The 23,147-nt window shown below is 41.5% G+C and overlaps 1 protein-coding gene across 3 annotated transcripts in view; it reads right to left on the bottom strand.

Annotated features, from left to right (window-relative positions):
- LOC100745959 (ubiquitin carboxyl-terminal hydrolase 48) overlaps positions 1-23,147 on the bottom strand; it is a 76,064-nt gene that overhangs the window by 30,843 nt on the left and 22,074 nt on the right. For all 3 annotated transcript variants that reach the window (XM_024368112.2, XM_003484886.3, XM_024368099.1), the window contains 4 exons: positions 20,537-20,643; positions 7,246-7,376; positions 6,675-6,794; positions 2,917-3,042 (listed from right to left, as the gene is read on the bottom strand). In XM_024368112.2, the coding sequence (XP_024223880.1) occupies positions 2,917-3,042; positions 6,675-6,794; positions 7,246-7,376; positions 20,537-20,643 (484 nt within the window). The remainder of the gene's footprint in view (positions 1-2,916; positions 3,043-6,674; positions 6,795-7,245; positions 7,377-20,536; positions 20,644-23,147) is intronic.

The following is a 23,147-nucleotide window of genomic DNA, read 5'->3' on the forward strand; positions in this document are numbered from 1 at the left end:
GCCGAATTTTTGGCTGAATCTTCGATCCTCGTGGACCGCGCGAACTGCCAGATATGCAGCCGGCAGAATCGCGGATCCTCACATGACTTACCATCCCTTTAAGATCCCTCCGTTTCTCGAATCGCGAGTCTGCTGTATCAACTTGTCTTTTGCCATTTTATCGATGCAAAGAGGATCAATCGCGCACGACGTATTTTTTGATTTAGCCGTTTTTGGAACGACGATACGTTCGAAAAATATTTCAATCCTTGAATATCCACCTTCTGGCGTATCATTTCATTTTTGTTAAAAGCGAATTATATCGCAGGTAGAAAACACCTGTTTAAGGTATCGGTCTGTTAGGTGAGAGCCTTACTGAAGAGTCCATACTAGCAGATCTTGGACGAAACGCTCACTATATCGCAGGTAGATTTACGAAGATGGGTTCATAGCAATCCAGATTATTCAATGATCCATCGATGTTTAAAATCTACGATAATTGACGATTTAAAAACAAGATCAAGCTTCTATTAATTACACCAATGTAGATATATTTTTAGCTAGTATGTATGAAACCGTAACAAAAATTATCAGCGACGAACCAATTGAAATGAAATATCGTATATGATCAGGATTAAAAGTTGACACGCGTTTTGGAGCATCGAGAGGGTGGTTATCGGGCGCGTTTCAGCGGATAAGGAAGATTTTTCGAGGTAGAATCTCCGGAGGTAACGTTTCTCTGGTAAGAGGCCAATTAACACATCTAATCTCGAGAGGCGACGTTCTCAACTAATCCCAAGACAAAATCGGCGGTCTTCCCGTTATCTTGGACCATTGCCGGCGTTAGTTATCCATTGTCTCCGGCTTAAAGGAAACGGTAGTTAGATCTTAAATCTAAATTGCACCTGTTTGTCACTGTCCGCTGCCCTCCCCCCTCCACGACAAACGTATCGCCCTGACTACGATTAACACTTCGCTACACAAAATCCACTTGATCAAAAACAGCGAAATTTGGTGAAAAGGAAACGCCGTGGAAGACGAACGATCGAAAGGAAATTATCGCTCAACCATGTTAAAATACCACGTTCATGTAACCGTGTAGAGAGTCTAAATGAAAATAACACGGAGAATCAACGTAATGGAGATTCTGTAATATTCTGATCAACTTATCGATTGACAAAGTGGTCTGTCAGGGCTGATCGACGTCGAGAGAGAAAAATTCAAACGATACGTAGGAATTAGGATGTTTGAAATCGGGACCGCTAATGCGTTAATCCGCCGTTTCGCCGGGAAAAAGTCTGTCCAGGATGAAAAAAGTTGGAATTGATCACGGTCTGCCGTGGCGAATGCGATGGCTGACTAAGCCGCGAGTTATGCCCGGTTCTACACATTTACGTACCGCTATCTATTTATCGAACTTGTCGAGCACGCCCAGTTTCCTCTCTCCTTCTCTTTCTATCTCTCTCCAGACCACGCTACTACTCGCCTCACGTCGATCGTATCTTTGCCGGATTTTTCACATAATCACTCGAGTCTAGCAATCAGTTTCGACAGCGATAATTGATTTCCAACTACCGACCAAACGTTCGCAAACATCGACAGGTACGAGGAAACTCAGGTGGATAGAAAATATGTAAGACTGTTTAATTCTTTCAAGTATTATTCGTCTCGCGAGATTCTTATTGTTTGAAATGATATTCGTTCCACGATAATGTTAGAATTTATGTGAAACATATCAAGAACACAACGATGGATACGCAAACGAAGGATACTTGTTCCGCAGGTGCAAAAGTATTTGAAATTATCATGCGAATAAAGAGTATACAGTTATCGAGGGTTTTAAACTCAGACTCGATTAAGTGCTTTTTAAGAATAACTGCGTCGAGTGAAAAAAAAACGTAAAAAAGTAGAAAATGAGAGAGCATGAGCGTACGCAGTCGTAAATAGTTAAGAATCATAGCTAAGAAACGTCTGAATATAATTCTCATTGAGCAAGAAAGACTCTTTTCATACGAAAAACCCCTGAGTATAATTGTCATAATGATTATACTAAATAGTACAAAAGGAACAAAGAACGACTCTCCCGAAACTTCACCTCGCCATAATGTTACAACTAAATTAAAGTAAAGTTAGTACAATGAAAAATATACGAACTGGATAAATAATTGTGTAAATCGAAAACAGGAAGCATCGCATTTCGGCTTCCTCGCAGACCTTGTAGCCTGTTGGACCCCTCGAACGATCCTGAAGGGTCTTGTTCGGATGCTTCCATGCGAGGAATGAGATACCAAAAATAACAGACAGAGATGGTCCTATGGTTTGTCTTATTGGCGAAACAATTGCGTCACTTACGAAGGAAATTCTCGTTAATTGCGTTAAAATTTCACGGTTAAAGGAAGCCGATACGAAAAAGTGACAATGCCAATCAAAGAACTGACTGAGCACGCGATTCAAGGATCTTTTCTCTTGATTATTTTTCCACGCTTTTTCCCATGTAGAACGTGCTCGAGCAACGTGGGAAATTTCCTCGCGAGAAAAGGTCGCGGATAGCTCGATTCGGATTACACTTTACAGACTCGGAGAACAGCCAAAGATATTAGACGTGTATTTCTCTTTAGCTTGGGTAATTCGAGTTTAAGGGGTGGAATCACCCTTTGAAGTTCAGTTGCTTGGAAGCTAACTCGGAGAGGGTTACAGACAGGAGAAAGATTTGTTTAGGAGAAAAATTGTATGATTTCTCTAACGCGTTAGAAGAAGTTGGAGTCAAGAAACGATTTTCAATGCGAGTTAGCTCGTAGCGCTTTTCTAAATGATGTCTCATGAACGTTAGCGTAAATGTATCTCTATGTGGTGTCCTTAAAAATCGAATGAATTTTTGAAAAAGGAAATTCCTTCAAATATATTCGATTAACGAGCGTTTCTTTCGAATTATCCTACCTTCAAGGTGAGAAGTGCCCCAGGAAATATGCCAAGCGCCGCAAGACTCTGACTGTGATCGGTCAATTCGTGTTCGCCCAACATCAGATGTTGATCGTAGGGGCCAGCACCGCAAATTTGCATCGTCTGAAAAGAAACGCAAAAATGTATGGCTGCATACGATAAAATAATTTTCGAAAGTTAGGTACTTACTATGGCGTGGTATATTCCCATTTATCGCGAGAAAACATATAAAGTTCGCGTGGCAGTGGCGAGTTAACGTAAAAATACTCTCAACGTGACCCATGGGAAATGATTGGCGAAGGCAACAAATTCCAAGAACGTAGAAAATTCCAGCGGCTTGTGCACCTCCTTCTCCGCGCATCGAACTCCAAAGCGGACCGCGAGAAGGGAAAAGAAACCGAAGGAAAGGACCGCGTCTCGAACTCGGAATCGCGGAGCATGCGTCCGGGTAATTGCTTAATTTGTGGAAGCCGCGTTCGAGAAGCGGTTTCGCGTTTACCCTCCGTTCAACTTCTCGAGGAAGGAACGAGGACCAACTTCCCCAGTGCCGGGGTAAACGTGCAGGTTTCTGTTTTACGAGCGAGTAACCGGCCAGAGCAGCAACAGCAAAGAGGAAGAAGAGCAAAGAGGAGGAAGACCGAAGCGAAGTGAACGATTTAGAAAAGAATTATACTTTGACTGTATTTACGTCGAGCGAAACTTTTCATCTTTTAAATACGATGGAAGTTAGACGAAGGGAGGAAAAAGCTACGAGAGCAATTTGAAAAATTGATAGCCCAATGAAAAGATGTAATTTTGGAATTCGAAGCAAACAATACAAAAAAGAATTACTCTCGGGGCTAAAGCTGAATGGCGTTCTGCCATTGATGGTTTTAGATGGAGTATCGGAAGGACGGTTTCTTGTAGGACTTAGAAATCTCTGTGGGCTGATTGAGTTGACGGTGACGCGGCACAAACGTCTCCTGTGAAATTGATTTTAAATTCCAAAAATTAGTTCCGTTACACCCACATTCGATAAATCTTCGATCCACAGCTTTTATTCTAGAAAACATACATCCTGTATCTTCGAGCGGACGTTCCTGAAACAAAATTTCTTCGGGAAAAATGTTGGTCGAAGAACAATCTTCGAACATCGAACTGTAGATCTTGTAGAGGATTCTCGTAAGCCCTAATTTGAGACCTGAAAACCTTGACAAAGAACTCCATCGAGAAGTTGAAGTGACGAAAGTTACGAGATAATACCAGCGTTTACCGTGGGGAAACGAGGAAATGAAAAAAATAAGCAGAGGCAAGAGGAGAAATGATTGGTTGGGTCAAGAAACCGATGCTTCCTCGTTAAGGTCTTCTCTGGGCACGAGAGGTGCTCGACCAAACCGATAAATAGAGATCAGTTTAACAAGGTTGCGAAGTAGAAAGGGAAGAAGCTGAAAGATTGCCCTATGTTCCGACCAGTCTTTTACCTTTCCTTCCTATATTTGGAATAAAACGAATAATATTTTGGAACACAATAAAATTAACAAAAAAAGAACAGTATCCTTGCGTACGCGCCAACACAATACAATACAGTTTGAAGAGACTTTTTCAAGAAACTTTTTCTTCTCAGCTTCAAACAATATCGACTCTTCTATTTCCGCAGTTAAAAGAATAAAAAACACTAATCCCTGCATGTGCGCCAACCTGATACAATTTCTCAACAAAGTCTTCATTTTCTTTTGCCGGACGATATCGATTTTCCTCGCTTTATAATTACCAAAAATAAAAAAGGCCGATCCTTTCTCAGTCCCAAAAGAAACCACAAAAGATCCGAAGCAAGAATAGTGACACAGAATGTGGATAGAAAGTAATATTTACAGGTGGCAATCGGCGTTACGACGATTACGTAAAACGATCGACGACCGAGGCGCACCGGCTATTGTCCCGATTTGCTTGCTTGCTCGCGACTTGTCCGCATCCGACCATGAAATTCGTGCATTTTTGCCAACCGATAAAAACACCAACAACTGTCGTTTCTGTCAAACGCGGCTCGATCCGCCAACAACCGGCACCCTTTAGTCCGCCTCTGATACTTTCCAACCGGTATCGTCTAATCTTCGACTGTTCGACGATCCATCGATCAGCCTGGATCCTCCGCTAGCTGGAAAATGACCTAGGCACGATCCCCTCGAACAGACACGAGAGATACGCCGGCTTAAATTTAAGAGTTTTACTACTGGCAGGCTGCGGCAATTATTGCGGTAAAACTGAGACGAGCTACGTTTTGTCCTTTTTGCCGACGTGGTTTTTTGCGGGAAACCCGTGGAGAAAAATTCGTTAACCCGTTGGTGAATAGTAGAGAGACTGCTACTCAGGGTAGATTGCTCCTCTTGTTCATCCTTGTGGTCGTAATAAAACATAAGTGCCTGCCAGAAGTTTCCGGCCAAACTGCAATTTTAATACATCTTTTTAGATATTCCTTCTTGCGGATGGTTTTTAACGAGATAATAGAAGTCGTGACTTTTATCTCCGAAGATACGAGCCCTGTTTCTTTATCCGGACCATGTGATAACATTGTATTTTTACTGGCAAAACTTTCGAATGCAACATTTTACAAGTCACGAGCTACAAGTATTAATAAATACGTTCGCGCAGCAGCGGCGAGTACGATAATAAAACAAATGAGATTTGAAAAATTCCGAGTTATCCATCGAAGAAGAATTACGCGACCGTAAAAGAAAAATCCACAATTTATAACGCGCGATTCCTCCATCTACCAATATCATCGGTTTAAAGAATTATTGTACAGGACTCTTATTTTAATATTCCATTCCCTTGACTTTGAATGTTCCAAGAAATAGATCTAAATTCATGGCGAAAAGTTCCTTCAAATCCACCGGTTGCAATCAGCCTTTCCAAGCTCTCGATGCGAGCTTTTGCATGACTAAATTACGCGAAAACACGTGACAAGAGCAAGGAAGAGACACGCAGAGAAAGAGAGGAAAAGATAGAATTGAACAGCCACCGGAATGGAAGGGCCAGAGTGGAGCGAAGTGGAGTGAAGTGGAGTGGAGAAGTCGAGAAGGCCTGTTATTAGCGCGAGGTTTATGCTCTTTCGGGTTTTTGCCGGTGGCCTCGGAGAAGGAGAAGGAGATGGCCACAGCCTCGCAATATAAATACGCTTAATAGTTTAAGCACACTGCCGGAGCTCGGGCATATGCTAACCAGCCATAACTACGGCTTTACTACTTTCGTCCACTGAACGAACCAACGAACAACCTGCTTACAGGGTGTCCGATTTTAGGAGGGTTTCTCTTTCCTCTTCGCTGTTACCTCGTCGGAAACGGTCAGCCCTCGTAAAACGGCTGCGAGCAATTTTCATTCAATTATCCCGCGATCACTGTCATTCACAGCAACTACGATCGATCGCCGGCAACGCGTTAAAATTCAGCAAATTATGTTTGTTTAGTTGGTGAAATGCCGACGGGAAGAATCTCTATTATCGTGGAATTCGTTTGCTTCTTTGTTCGATCGAACAGACGAGGATTTTTTAAGCATAGAAACATGGTAGTCACGTTATACGCCGTTTATAAAGCAGCATTTTTGATATTCAGTGGACCACGCAACTAATCGTCTACTATCAAATTTGGTATTCATAATTGACACTTACAATATGGAATCTTTTATTCATACGGTTTTTGGTAATAGAAACACACGATGATAGAAAGTCAGTTTTATCAAAAATACTTCTCTCGTATAATTATCAAAGAATACACGCTTACCATTAGCTTTAGCTCCTTCAACGTAATCTCCGACGATACTTTCAACTCGTGCGATCCTTTCAAGTTCCGCCTAGTCCTCGACGGCCTCGTATTCTCCATCTTTGGTCTCTTGGCCGCCACCTGCGATCGAATTAAAAAATCTATTTGAACATCAGGAAATCGTGCGCGTCATTTTGAACATCTATTCTCGAGCTCGTGACGCCCCGATACCGTTTCGATGCTCGACACGAGCAACGAGAGGCGCAGAAAAATAAAAGAGCGCGCGGACGAGCAGAGAGATGAAGCAGCTGGCCATAAGGTCGTGGAAACGTAATGACGATTATTATCGTGAAATGAATGAGATGGAGCCAATCTCCTTATCGACCGACATCAATCTGAAACGATGGACCGGTTTCAAGACACTCTGGTGACTCGGCACGTCGGCCCATTAACAAAAATCCGTTGTCTCTCCGTCTCCAGTCGAATAATTTACTCTTCCAGCGCTCTCTTCCTCTCTCCTTCGTCCGTCCCTTCGTGATCTTCGTCCGAATTCCAGAGGATCGAATCTATGGATTTTTATTCCATCCCTCACCTCGAAATCGTTTTCCAACTTCGTATCCTCGTTATCCTCCACGCACTTTATATAAATCGTCGCCCTGTCGTACTTGAGACTCTCCAGACGTTCTTGCTCCACTCTCACCAGCATACACGCCGCGCACAAACCTGAAACGCAAAGGGAGGAATATGATTAAAGGAATATGGATTTCGTAGGCGGAATTGCAGAAAATTTGTCAGGTGGCTGGGTGTTACGATTTTGGAGTTTCAGACAGGTATCTGGCAAGCTCTGGTGATCTTTGCCTTCGAGTAGGAGCAGTAAATCTTACTTGCTTTCTAACCGGTATTTCAAAAGGACTTGGTAATCGATACTCTTGTTACAGCGAAATTGATAGTACAGCGATGTAAGTAGAGTAAGCGTGAAGAGTAAAGTACATTCTTCGCAATACGCAGACGAGTCTTTATTTAGATTCCACGCTGTAGTTGAAAGAAAATAATTAAAAAGGAAGGCAAAACTAACAAAAAATCCTCTTAAACCCACTCGCAGTGAGAAAAAAAACGAAGAAAGCAATCTGCGTAGAATCTACCGCAACACCCTTCCGACACCTTCACGGAATCGATCCCCTTAACTCCACCCCTTTCGCCTAAGAGCGTCAAGTACCGGTGAGGCGGTCACACCACGGCCAATTTCAAGATTCCTTTAACACCCTTTCCGAAGCCACCCTTCGTTAACACCAGCGTGGGTCAGATTACATCGACACCCCCTCGAGCGTCGAAGTTACAAAGTCACAGAGGAACCAGATCAGAGGGGTGGTGAAAGAGGGTGGGAGACACGGTGCGGGTGTGGGCGTTTCGACGACGCTGCCGTGGCTCTCGGTGGCTCTTATCCTCGTGTATAATAGATTGCTTACGGTCGGCGAGATTAATACAGTAATTAATAATATACGGTGACCAGAGCCGCGTAAGAAGCGGCCATTGTTGCTGGCCGGACAGCGCAAAAACCAGGCCGAACAGCTCCTATCCGGCCCGGCTTTCAGGAGCGTTACGTCATGTTCAGACAGTTTTCCGCTAAAGGGGCTGCAGGGTAAACCCCCACGAGGAACGCTCTGACCTCGAATGAATTCGAATGTCCACCACCCTGCGCCGCCACAGCCCTAATTACCACGAGTTCCGTGGCCGTGGTATCGCGCTCGTCCACGTGAACACACTGCAAGAACACCAACCACCCCTCGAACAATGACCCGGCGGCCGACGACCTGTCCCAAACTAGGTGTAGCCTGTCTCCAGATTCTTGGACGATCAAGGAACACGTTCTTTCGGAGGAGAGGCGTTTCTTCGGGGACACGAAGCTTGTAAAAAATATTTGTCGTACATTCTTGTTCGCAAGTACATGTCAGAACATCCGTTGGTTTCGTACGAAACGCGAGAATCAATGGAAGTTATCAAGCGAACGACTGATCCATCGTATTCGAAGTTTGTATTCGGGTTACGATCAAATTTTACGTAAATTCTTCTCTTCCAATCAGTAACTATTTGCAGGAGTTTAGAAATACCGCAATAATTATGCGTCGGATCTGCATACACGGTTTCCTAGTCCACTGTAAATTCTCGAAATTCATTGGAGAGATCAGAGGCGAGTTAGATGGAAAAGTGCGAAAAGATCTTCGAAGAAGCAAAGGAAACATTCTTTCGAGGAAGGAGACACGTTTCTCGGGAATTTGAAACGCATGAAAAATGTTGTTCATCGTACGACTCACCTATTATTATATCCTGTAAAAAGAAACAGGCCAAACTTTAACTTGATCGAAGAACCGTGAGTAGTTGTGATGTGCTGTCTGACTGTGAGTTTACAAGGGTCTCGTTATCGCTCGATGAAGATGAAAATACAAGGTATTGAACGAAAAAGAGTTTGAAAGTAAGAGAAATTTCAGTGTAGTTCAGAAAGATGTAACCGATCGATCTTCGAAAGGGGTGATTTTGCAGAACTAGACGACGAGAGGGTTAAAAGACTTGGAAAAGGGGTGTCCCGGGTAGTCGGTGATTCTCAGTCAGCCCTACGCATCCCTGATTAGCTTAGGTTCGTCGTATTTCCGATTAAACTCGATAGCAAACGATCCTATCGTGCACCCTCATGCACCGTTCCGTAATTGGAGGTCCAAGGGTGGACATTTGAATTCATTCGGAGTAGCTGTTCCATCGACCCTCTCCTCCTTTCTGGAAACCACTACGACTTCCTACAAACCGAAATCCACGATTGCACCGCTTGTTACCGGTGTAATTATGATCCTTTTAGTAGCAACTTGAGCGACGATGAACGATTTACTATCGTCACATTGAGCCTGACGCAAAACATTTTATTATTCAGTTCGAAAAATGTTGATATACCGTTTGGAAAGTTACTAAGCTGAAATTAAAGCTGGCACTAAACTTTGTTAGAAACATAATCTGTATGTGTCGAATCTTAACTCTATAGTTCGTGTCACGAAAGTATGACATTATATTAAAAGAAGCTAATCCATAATTGGAATAAAACCTTCAACTGGACACGGTATATTTTTAATTATACGTTTTCTATTTTCCCTACCAGCGTGTTTCTTTGCCTAATTAGCGAACCGAGCTGTTTGCTAGTTAATTACTTAAACCGCGTCACATCGGTCGACGGTTAAAAATTTCCTCTGATAGCCAGTGTTCGATAAATTTCGTAAGAAAACGTTGTACTTTGTAATAAAAACGAGAGAAAGCTACTTTACGTATATGTGAAAATAAACTTCTAAAACCTACCACTTTGTGTCAATAGACAGAAAAATGACCAAAATCGCCTATATTATATCCTAATGTGATCCGTGATCGTTCGAGGGTTAAGCGGACAGCTTAAAACCGTAGAAGAGAAGAATTACCAAGTGGGAAAACAAAAGGAAATGCATCAAAGAGAATGGAAATGGCTGGGAAACCAGAAGAGGAATTCGAAGGATCATTCACGCGTGTCTCGAGCAAACAGCAAGTGAGTTTTATTGGCTAATAATACACAATAGGCTCTACTAGTTGCCAATAGAGCCAAACGCTAGCGTGGCTTTCCTCCTGTATTTCCCTAAAGTGCCATCCGAGGGCAGTCAAACCATAAACGGATAGTTGAGAGGGGACAAAAACTTGGACAGGATCAAGTCTCGAGAAGTTTCATAGGCGACCACCGATTCCTTCGGATTTTATCGCGTGCATGGAAACGGCCCGGGTCGAAATCCCTCGTGGGACGACGAATCGAACTTTTCTTCGAGTTCCCGATGCGATTGGCCGTGTAATTTTCGACAAGACGACGAATAGTTTCTCAGCGAAGAATGAGAAAAATGTTCTTCTGCCCTTTGTTCTTCCTTTCTGTTATACTCTGTCGATCAAAAATTTCAAATTACTCGAGCGTTCGTCATTATGTTTGAGAATTCTAAAGTAAAACACTTTGAAATACAAGAAGCGAGTGATTCGATTCTATCGTATTCGATATTACCGATATTTGATAACTAATTCGTCTGAGTAATTGGTTGGCAAAAATGATTTCTTAAGCCTCGCGTGATCGATCGCTGGACCTAACTTCGGAGAAGATTCCGCTAGTAATCAAAGTAACGATCACGTTGTCACCGAACGATTATTATCGTCGAAATCAATTACACCGTGACGCTGCTACGTTCGAAATTAATTAGGAAATTTCGTAGGGATAGAAAGACGAAAGGGAGTCGCAATCCTCCGGAGAACTATGCACCTGGGTCCGAAAGTTGATCCAAGTAACGCGTTCGAGATATTTCGTCGGTTACAGAATCTCTTAATTCGCCAAGAAGCAACTTGCAAAAACTTGAAAAAGCTATCAGTGAAAGGAAAGACTGCAATTTTAGACTTGACTTAACTTTCTTCGTCCTTTTGCTCAAGAAACTATCATTGCCAAGGAGGAAAGAAGAATATAAATTCAGTAACAAATTTCTTTTTTTACCATATCGATCATGCAAAAGATGTTAAGGAAGAGAGGGAAAATAAAATTGGAGCGCAAAGAAGAAAACGACGATCTAAATTCTATTCGTCACGCGACGAGTGGAGAAAAATATAATTTCCTATTTCATGTTCTCTCGTGTGTTTGGCCAAAGATGTTAAAAGGAATCGATTCGAGGCTTTTGACAAACAGTCCTAACTGGTCGTGGCAAATTCGAGTCGACGCATACAAGGTAGAAGCAAAGAAACGCGACGGGGCAGCGCATTAGCAATTTTCATAGAATCCTCGACTAATTAAGGTCGATAAATCAAAAGAACACACGGACAGCCGTGTCGGACGTCCCGCAGGAAGAGCTGCCGTGACACAGAAACGAGGGAGATCGGCTTAATAGTAAGATGGGGAAAGGAGAACCGAGGAGGGGGAAAAAAGAGAAACACACGGGGTAAAAATCGGCGAAAAGAGAAAAAACAGAATTGGGCGGGACGCTTGCAGGAAACTCATACTGCTCCGTGAAATCGGATGATCGACGAGCTTCCAGCCTCGGTTCCAGAAAATCAAATCCCTTCGAAATGTCTTTCTGGGAAACTTATTCTCCGGGCAATCAGAATTTTGAAGAAAAAGCATTCCGCCAGGAGAGTTTCGACGACAGACCTGTACGATCTAATTTGTCTTAACACATTTCGCGTCGGTCACGTAAAAATACGCCTTTTTTATCTTATCACTTAAAACAGCTGGTCACAGAAAAGTATTTCTTTTCTTTTTTCTTTTATCAATTTTGATTTCAAATTTTTCTACAGAGTAATTTTCAATCGCGATATTTCTAGAAAATCTCCTTAAAGGGTAACATTAAATCGGCAGAATTTCGCGTGTAATGGATGTACTTTTACTCAATCAACGCGAAATGTGTTAATACGTTCGTATTTCGAGATGAAAACTTCGCGTTCGTACGGTCCGTATAAATAGTATACGTGTCAGCTATCTTCCAATGATTACGATTGAGAGTTTACGAATAAGAAGATACAGAAACTTAAGATCGAATGTAAATTACACGTCAAACCAATACAAAACACGATACTTGTAAAACTTCAGTAACAATATCAGTAATACTACTGAAATTTAGATACTAATGACACGAATATATTGTGTGTGTGTCATTAAATTATAATATCCACTCAAATTGTTTCATATATGGTTAAAGGCCAGTAACAGATCGGGATAATTAAACAACAGTGAATCGAGAAACAATTCCAACTAACGTCAAGAAAACATCTTATCTATCTATCCCAATGAAAGGTTTTAAGATTAGACCAAAAATGTCCAATATCACCGATACGTAGCAATACTTGTAAATCTTCTACCAATATCAGAGTAACATGATTCGACTAGCACGCGAAATTTCGTAGGTCTTCGATCAAAATCGAAGGCACGTTAAGACACCGAGGACAGGCGGCGCGACATTATATTAAAAGACTGGCACGACTTTCATTCATAACATCGAATTCGTCCAGTGAATGAAAGATTGATGTTTCCCAACCCCTCGACGAGTCACCCTCATCCACCCTCGAATATGCTTCGAGTTCTTCCGCGCTCGGATCACCGGCAGGAAGTAAATAATGATTTTTCCACGTTCCATAAACTGCACGATTTAATCTGTCAATGCTCCTTCACCTTCTTAAACCTGTAGCCGAGGGCGGCGCCGAAATCGCGTTCTGTTTATTCCGCTATCCCTTTCACTGTGGATTAAAATGATGCGCCGCAATAATCATGTTACAAAAGATTGTTTTATAGGCATTTCGAATAATTATTTGTCTATTGGTTGATACGCACTCTTCGTATGGAAATACGACTCATGCGTCGTGACAAAGAACGTAGATTTAAAAAATGTATATTTTCCGTCGTGCTCCACAGTGAAAGAGTGAATTTGATGGAAGCATTCTTGTATCGCATTAAAAGCCACTTATGGTAAACTTATACGAGATATACTGCCAGTCATAATTATTAGAACTAAACCTACTTACAATTATTCCAAAACTCCAACAAATTTTACTTCATTTACATTTATTACAGAATTTCACGTTATAAGCGGCAAATATTATACGAATCAATTTATAACAAGATAATGAGAAAATTAAAGCAACGGAGAGCATAGAATTTATATTGATACCGCCAAACGTCTAAATATTTATGGCTGACAGGGTACAAATTTGATCCGCGATTTTACACAGAAATGTACGAAAATCGTACGCGACTGAAGGATTAAATTTGAAACAGCATCTTAATTTTTGCACTTGCGTAAGCGTTTCGCGTAAACGACATAGAAGAAAATTGAATTCTCGTTGTTATAATCAACCAAGAAGGAGAGATCGTTGACTATACTGTGTTGAGGACGAGAGGAAAGCGGAAAGGATGGATTTTAGAGAATCCAAGGAGCGTGGTTTCGCGTTTTGGGTGGCTCTAACGATGCTCGGCTGCCGAAGAAGGAGAAGATCGTCGCCGTAACGATTTCGCTAACGAACGTCTTCGAGCGCCACAACAAAGTCGAAATATAATCCTCTTACACACCAGAAAGCTGGAAGCTGGCTGCGCGTGTAATCGGGGCTTAAAAGTGGAGCATTACACGCGGTTCCCGGTCCCGCAACCGGGACTACGTGTTTCGAGAAAATCGAAAGGATCTCTGATCCCGCTAATGGATCCCCGATCGACGGGTTAATTAAACGACAAACGTGGTTTTCGCCCGATTTAAGCAGATGTTCCCCAAGAACGCTGTATTTTAACCCCTTTCCCACTCGTAATACGAGCTGTACTTGTACTATTTTTTCGGTATCATAAATATGAATCTTACGCGCGTACACAATTTATACGATTATTAGACACGAACATTATGTTGAAAAAATATTCCCTTTCTTTTCTTCATAATGATTAATTCGCCTACTATATCATATATAGCGAGAAAATGTAAAATATGAAAATACTGTGATTCCAGGGACTCTGACGAGCAATGGCGATCTTTATTTGTCTAATGAGAAACATATGGAACATTTCGATCTGCGAGAAAATTCACCGAAAACGTTCAACGTGCGAAAATCTATGCAACGCGCACATGCAAAAATGTATGAAATATTTGAAGTATGGTACACCTACTTCTTACAATATTTAGTACGTGGAACTAAACTTCGTTTAAATTCCATTTGCTTCATTACGTTCGTAAAAGCATAAGATTTCATAAGTATCTACAATCTCTTTACGAATAAAGAAGACAGGTATGCGATGCGTTTAATGTTGCGAATAAAATCGGTAGGAAATTCATGGCATTAAATTAAAGATAAGCCTAGATCCAAAATTTTCTCGTGTAACGCACAATTTTCATACGTCGAAAAGACGTACAAAGACAAAAGAGGAGGACAGATTCGAGCGAAGCGATCTGACCGATTAGACTTGTGGATTAACAAAGGCTTCTCGCTGTCAGTGCCGCAGGACACCCCCGTGTCGTTGTCAGTAGCGAAGGGAGGAAGGTTCTAAGTGAGCTTTATCCTCGTTTTATCTTGTTTTCTAACCACCCCTCGAGTCCCATCGCGAGAGGATCGTAGCTAGAGGACGAGCATCGGTCATCTAGGCGCTCCATTTAATCCTGCTGGAAAAGAACCCCCGTGGCGTGGAGACAAGTAGGGATATCCTGCAGGATACGAGAAGGAGCAAGACGAAAGGGAGAGAGAAAGAGAGAGGGAGAGAGGTTAAGGCTAGAAACCGGCAGGATGTCGCTAATTCGACCCTTCGAAACTTGACCTGCTCGACTTTCCTAGTCCACTTCCACTTTAATTTACGACATTATTTTCCGCGCCGCGGACTGATGAATCCTTTTAATTGTCCGTGGCTAATGTCGCCATTTATGCGGCCTCCGCCATATAGTACACGGAAGAATCTATTTCCATGTTTCTCTGTTATAAGAAATATCGTTTCGACGCTTTGATGTTCTAATCTTATGGCCGTGAGATCTAAAATAGCTACATCTTTTCAAAGAAAAAATAAATAGCAAATGGAGACAGACGGAAGAGGATATTTCTTTTTAAATTCTATGGTACTTCTACCATATCAACTTCCTCAAACGATAAATGGATCTTCTACTCTTAACTTATCGAATATCCCAATTTTCCTCTCTATTACGATGATAGTATCACCTGTCATACGTCTGCAGATTTGTTTCTTGATATAATAATGATATTCGTGTCTCATTAAAGATGAAATTTTAAATGTTTCACATAATACATACAGTATAGACACGAAGGTTTTCTAGATGTGTTCTAACAGTTTCATGAGCCACCGTACATAAAAGGAACAGACTAAAACAAATAACTGCACTTCCGTGGAACCTGTGCAAAAATTAAAAGACGTTGCTGTAAGAAGAACAGAACGAGCTTCCCTTGAAAAAGGGGATCCACGTTTCAACAATGCCGAACAAGAACAATCCTCTATATCTTTGTTCCGTAAAACCCTTCGCCCCCGTATCATAAAAATGGCCAAAACCTAGCCCAAAATTCATTTTCCAAAGCAGCCACCAACACAAGAGAACAAGTCGTAAAGTCGTGTTCATCGTTCGTAGAATGCATATATTAAGATGTGTCCGGCGCACTTGTCGCAGTGGGGAGAAAGCTAACAAATGTCCCTCCTGAAGCGTTTGACCCCTGGTAAGTTCAGCCACCCACGCGTTAGACTAAATCTCGAGTCAGGAAGCCAGAGAAAGAGAGAGAGAGAGAACAACCCCTCTCCGAAGCTCGAGCATTTATGGAAGGACGGTTGGTGCAGCGTAGTCCGACCGCATAGTCCGAACCAGGAGGAAACTAATCAGCAAATTCGTGTTCTAAATCTAAATCGCCGACCGAATATTAATTCGAGACCTCTCTGTCTTTGTCTATGTGTTCGGCTATGGTCGTGCAACAGAGCCAAGAGAAGTCCCCCATTCCGTAGCGAAACCGGGCCTTCGTCGTCCACCTTCGTCTCCTAGGTTTTGCGCGATACAGCAGCAGCCGTTGGTGTAGCTACGAGAGAGCGCACACAAGGCTGATTTGTGACACCGGCTGGCGCCTAAGCGATATTTACGACTGTCGTTCAAGGAATCGAAACACCGTGGCTACGCGACGTTCTCCACGGGACCGCTTTTAATTGCATTGAAAAGTCCCTCGGTTCCCGGAAATCGATTTCGAGAGCCATGCTTCGCAGTCGGGGTAAAAAAGCTGCGGCTATGGCCAAGAACCCTTTGGAAACGTTAACCCCTTAAACGGGCGGAGTCGATAGAGATGATAGAAACGAGCGGATCTAATTGCCATCGTTGAAATAAACGCGGTTCGATTCGACGGTTTGCTTAGAAACGTTTATGGTTGCATTCTCTCATATCTACGATGACATGTCGTGTGTTATAAGTTGTGAAAGGAAGTTGCAAGATCTGAACGTAATTATTTCTTACGATGACTCGATTGAATTAGAAGCTGGTCTTCGGCTGTTCGTTGGTTGCTTTTGGAACGCCAACGTGAAAGAATTGTATTTTTTATTTTTCAACTACAAAGCTGCATTAATGTACATCATAAGATAAAGAGTAGAAAAGGGCAGTGACGTTGCAAACACTATTTTTTAAGTCTGCCTTAAAATTTACCACTATTTACGCCGTCTTGCGATAATAATGAACGATTGTATACGTAAATCGCCTGTTTCTTAACAATTGAACATTAATCGTCTACTTGCGAAGCGAAACTGACAAATTGTCAAAAAATTGGGATTAATCAGTTAAGCTTCCTTGAGACTCGATTAATAATTAATCGAACGCCTCTGCCATTGCAAGCTAATTCCATTAACAACAACGAGATTATCCTTCCGTGGAAACCTGGCCGTCTAAAAGAGGATTCTCACCCCTGCGCCAGGACAGAGGGCAAGCAAGACCAGGAGTCCAGAACAAACAGACAATTTAGCTCGTTTTAAGGGCACGCGTCCTAACGGGCAAAAGCGAAGCGGAGAACCGAGCACTTGGTACTGGTTGGCAAAAAATCGGGGGTTGCTTTCGGTGACTGATACGGCCCTGACTAACGAGCCTCCGCCGGACCATCGTTCCACTCTTAAAGCCTCGAAGGGTGGTCCTTTCTCCCTCTCGCGTCCACGGTCCTTTCCACGTTTCTTTCCTCGTCGTTCACGAAGACACATTAGGCACCGTCCAACCTCGTATCAATCACTCGACAACCCTGGTAGCCGAGGATCCTTCGTCGGTCTTCGGTTGACAGAACCGGAGGTGACGCGATTGAATACCACCCTCCGGGCATCTACGGCCCACCGACATGATGACGATGCTCCTGGAAAACCTGGGGAAGGAAATGTTCCTCGTTCGACTGCACCCGTTTAATGGACGACAGCCGAAAGACGATCGACCGCTAACGAGCTACAGCGGAATAGCTCGCGTTTTCCTATCATCGGTTGTGCTTTCTGTAAGGCTCGGTGAAGACGAGTTGTGTGACATGTGGCAGGGATTTTCCAGTGACAATTTCGAGCGATTTGGTAGCTTTCGCGTTCTTCTGTAGTATCATCTGCGATCATAACTTTGCGATATAGCAGCCTTATTTGCATTGTGCTCGAGATTCCTTTATATTTTTAATAGAACACTATGCGGACAAGCGTAGGATGTAGTACGCACTAAGCAACAGTAGTGTCGTACGGATGGATTTTTGGAAATATAAACGTAGCGTTAACGCGTACCTGTTTTTCTAAAAATACAATATAATTGCCGATGTCGTGTCGTCAAATATGTACAACCAATTCCCGTGATAGAATTGCAATAAAACCATGCATAAAGATTCCAAAGCCGACGATCTGAATTTCCTAAACGAAAAAGCTGAAAACAGAATCTCGATGGAGGAAGACGTAGAACGAGAAGATCAATCGGGGATGTAGATCAAGCGGCACGAGTCCGCGAGTCAGCGAGTGTAGAGAAGATCACGGTTTTAACCCTAAACGACATCTCCATCTGGGCGATCCGCGATCCGGCTACTGGATATCCCAGGACGAGACGCCGGGCCATTGAGGCGCGGTCTTTGCAATTCAAATGAACCGCTGGACGATCCCCGACGAGGCAGAGCCTTGACAAATGTCGACGGAAAAAAATGCTCGACGATCCACGACCGAGAGACGGACAAGACAATGGGATGTTTAGAGCCCTCCGGGTCTCTTGTACGCGAGAGACACGCCGGTACCAAACAACGCAACCAACGACGTGAACATCGGTCCGTAGATCCCCCTGGTGCTACCTTCGGGACCCAATTTGCCTGCCAGTTAGACGACAAGGATCAGTCGTTCGACAAAGTGGACTTGCGCGTGGCCGATTCACCAAGAGGATGCGTAAACCTGATCCGACTTCCTGGGATTCGCGTGTCAATTTGCAGAGAGAGAATGCACGCAAGTCGAGGTGAGTTTGAAAGGATTGAAAGTGGATTAGTTTACAGCGTATGTTTTATGTGTGAGAAGAATCGATCTCGTTGGATATGTAGAAGTATCATCGAAAGTGTTATATGTACATATACTGTTCCAATCTCGGATAAATAATAGTGTGGTCTGTGTAAAAGTTAGGAAGATAGTAATTGCGTGTAATTGCCTGGACTTTTCAAGTACGAAGAGTTGAAAATAATATTAGACAATTCTAAATGCGCTGATATCTATGAAGGAATAAATAACGTACTAATTTTCCTCTGCTTTGTGTTATAATAAAAGCAAGGTGAATTTATGTTGCAACCCAATATCTCGAAATTTCGAATTGCGCTACTTTTGCATCACTCTGTATATGTAAAAAGAAAAAAAGAGGAGAGAAGATCGTAGAACCGTGAAATTTGTTCGCAATGAAAAGAATTGTTGCCGGGGGATCGAATCACGAGGATCAAGGGCGAGAAACTTTTAGAAGCCCATTTGGACCGGCACCACCTACTCATCTCCCCGACGGCACCGGTTTTTCTGTCGGTTAATTTTCAGGATACTTCTTAATTATAATGAGACACTTTGGGGTCTGCCAGAGAAGCCAACCGAGAATGGCAGCGGAACAAACGTAGGAGGGGTATTTATGTAAATCGGTGGCTAATGTCTTCTGGCATTATTCCTCGGGTTAGGTTACAAGAGGGGAGCAGAGTGAACCGAAGGAAACGTACAGTTTCACACACATGTATGCATACATTCTCACGTTAAAAATATACATACGGAAAATTATCTTTTAAAAATAATAATTTAAATCGCAAAACTTTATACTATCAATTAGGTACAAGTCTTAGTTGAGCAATCTGTTGAAACACATTTCAGCGTTAACAGAACTTTAATATTCAATATAAGCAGTGAATTTTAAATTATGCCCATTTTCAGAGAAATCTAATTTAATGCATTAACTATCTATCATTCTTATTAGTGTTATCTAACGTAGCGAGAAAAATATATAAAGATCGTAAAAAGGAAATTGGTCAAATTGTAACAAAAAACGAATGATAGTCAAAGAGCGAATACCTGGTCAATCACAGGGACATTCCTCTCCCTATTAGTCAGCTGTTTACACGACACAAGAAAAAGAAACTCCAATTTCCCTGTAGTAAACTGCCTACAATTTCCTCGTCTCGATTAAGTCACAAATAAATTCTAACCGGATCAGGAGATCCGGTTACGTGTAAACGTGAAATTCGTGGCAAGAGAAATGCCTCCGACTTCCACGACGCGATTAAGCCACAAATAAATCCTAGACGTATTGAGAGATCCAGCTAAAGTCGGAAAAAGGAAAAATCAGCAGTTGTACACGCCTGTGCGTGAGATCGTGTACCGATAATTAGATTGGCCATGTTCGCATTGTAGAGAGAAAGAGAAAGAGAGAAAGAGAGAGAAAAGAAAAAAGAGACACGTGGGGGAGCACTGGTAACGATCCGCCTAGGGACGATCGTTTACATAATGATCCCCCTGGAATCGTACGAAAATTAATTGCCGATAAGATCGAACGGTCCCAGGATGGAATGAAAGAGAAAGCCGTTAATTGCACGATCAGTCTTCGGATCTCTGTACTGTACCAGGAAATTGATAGGCCTCTGTCGTCCAACATGTGCAACCACCGTACTCATTGCACATACATACATTATAATCGTTTCAGTCCGCGTCCAATTATAACCCATGATGGATACATATGGAGGTTGTTCTATCAGAAAAATATTCAAAAATGTTAAAAAGCGTGGAACTGTAGATTATGCGTATACTAGTAGCCATTAAGATATAAATTGATTAAAGGTGCAACATGTAAAATTTTCCAATTAGCGCGAAAATTAAAATTCTTAATGTTTTTCTGGGGTACATTTTAAATGGTACTTACTCGGTTGCGTATGGAAATCAGAGTTGATCTTCTTAATGATGATCGGATAATCGACGTCGTAAAATTGCATCAATTTCGCCCATTCGTCGGCTGTTATAATGGTATACCTGTAACCAATTTTACAACGTGTTATTACATACGTTTAATCCAGCGAATTAGAAATCGCGAAGATAAACAAAGTGGGAACTAAGAAAAAGTATTCTTCAGAAGTATTTTCTTCTATTATAATTGTCTACGATATTAATTGCTGCGACAAACACATTTACATTCATTTACAATGCACTTTGTACCAATAGTAATACACCTTTTATTCTATCTAATAGAACGTAATAAGATATGATAATAAATGAAAAACTGTCTAATTAATATGTCTAAGAGCTGTCTGTTATCAATTATTCATATTATTTTGTTTCGTTCTTCATATCTAAGAAATATCCAATCAATTATTTAGTCAATAATCACTCGGCTACAGAGACAGGCAAATAAAACCAAACGGTGTACGATAGCACTGGCAGGGGCGTACTCGCAAGGTGGAACTCGCGATTTTCCGACAACGGTGTAGAATCCGTAATGGTTTTTGCCCCGTCTCCCTTAATTATACCGCAAATTAGAAATTTCTTGCCGCGCACCGGCTCCAGCTTTTTGCCTCGCAATTGTTCACCCGATCCTGGCGTGGTTCCTGAAGCTCGTGCACCACGCCGCGCCGGCATCTCGCGTCGCTATGATCGATAATGCCTTGAAAAATCACGCGAAATACGCGTACTGATTATCCCTAAACTTCTCCTTTAATCGTCAGAGAACTGCAGAATATTTTACATGCGCGTGAACGAATGGAAAATCTCTTGTAAAAGAAGAATATCAGAGTACGATCGATTGTCAGTGATTTCAACGATTTAGTTCGCAAAGAAACGACTAGCTCTACGAGATTTTGTAAGAAAAAATAATGAAAAATGTTCGAAATTTAGATGGTCTATAAAATATCAAGAAACATTAACGTTTCTATGGATTCCGAAGAATTGTAGAAATACAATTATTTAGAGTAAATATGATAGGAAGATGTATCATTTGTAATTAGAAGTATCGTTTGTAATTCGTAGAAATATATGATTAATAAGAAAGTGTGAGAAAGCGAAGCATGGTCGGAACGAAAAATTGAAACTCACTGACTTCGAATGGTCATAAATTAGAAGCCAAGACTTTAAATGGAAAATAGATAAAAAAAGAAAGATAGATGAATATTTATGTCATACGTAAAAGACGTCAATAAATTAATAAATTAACAGCTACATACTGCGACTAATTAAAATGATAAATACCGATAACTATATCGCACAAAGTATAATTGTACAAAGTTTAATACAAAGAATAAATCTTTTCCTTTGAATAATATGTAATTCGTTGATAAAATAGTTGTTCCATTATTTCATTCGTTTTCTAACTTCTAACGAAATATAGAAATATCCGAGAACTCCATCGAAACAGCCTTGCATCTTCGAAAAAGAAAGTCGTGTTTTTTCGCCAAGAGAATGATCACGTTGAAAAATGATAATCTTCCTCCATTAAGCGATTTAATTAAAATTATCAGATGCAATATATATATATATATATATATATATATACGTTCCTTGACGACGTAGAAATTTATGGAGGCACGTTTCGAAGCGATCGAACGAGCTAGCAACCAGCTGATACGAGACGATGATGACTCGACCGATAATTAGTTGCGCGACATTAATTTCGATTCAACGCAATATGCCGCGTGCTCTCATTTGAATTTTCACGAGGCAAAAACCGCGCGGACGAGCTTGTCGACTCTCCTCGTGTATTTGCCTAACGCCGGAATAATGGTGGATGCATCGAGGAGAGCCGGAGAAAAAGGGAGGAAATCGGAGAAATCCTCGTCGGACGAATAGAAAAAAAGCAAGCCCAGTCTCGAACGAGACACGACACCGTTCGCGTTATTGAATATAATTTGTCGTTTAACACAGTCCATGTTATTTCGATCGAATGGTCGTTAATCCGCATCGTTTCTACATGTTTGCGATAATAGAAAATCAATCGAAAAATGTTATCAGAGTTGACATTGAAAAAAGGTATCCGAAAGCAGAGAATCTTGTAAAAAAATATGCATTCGTACTGTAGAATCTTCTAACAGCATGATTATAGAAATTCTATAGAACTAGAAATTAACTTGCATTTATCCAAAAAGTCGAACATCAGCCATGTTTATTAATAAGAAAGCATTAATAATCTAGTCTTAGATCACTTCTAGGATGACTATAAAACGAGTATCAGCTTTTTGTTACAAAGTCAAACTACGAAAGAATTTTTTAATCTCGATGAATAGGAAAATTTACCTACTTTTCTTGGTCTTTAATAGATTATATTATTCTTTGGTGTTCGATAATTTTTCTAATTATTTCTAATTTCACAGAATCCCCAAAATAATTCTTCCATCTAAATAATTTACAAACTACGCCGATTTTTAAACATTATCTACCTATGTCTTTGACACATTTCTACAATTTTCATTTCGTGGAATCTACACGGTCACGCTGTAAAAACGGTTTACCCTCGTTTCAAAAAATTCGTCTCGTTTTACTATCATCCC

The sequence above is a fragment of the Bombus impatiens genome, unplaced genomic scaffold (assembly GCF_000188095.3).
Source record: "Bombus impatiens unplaced genomic scaffold, BIMP_2.2 scf_0027, whole genome shotgun sequence".
NCBI lineage: Eukaryota > Metazoa > Arthropoda > Insecta > Hymenoptera > Apidae > Bombus > Bombus impatiens.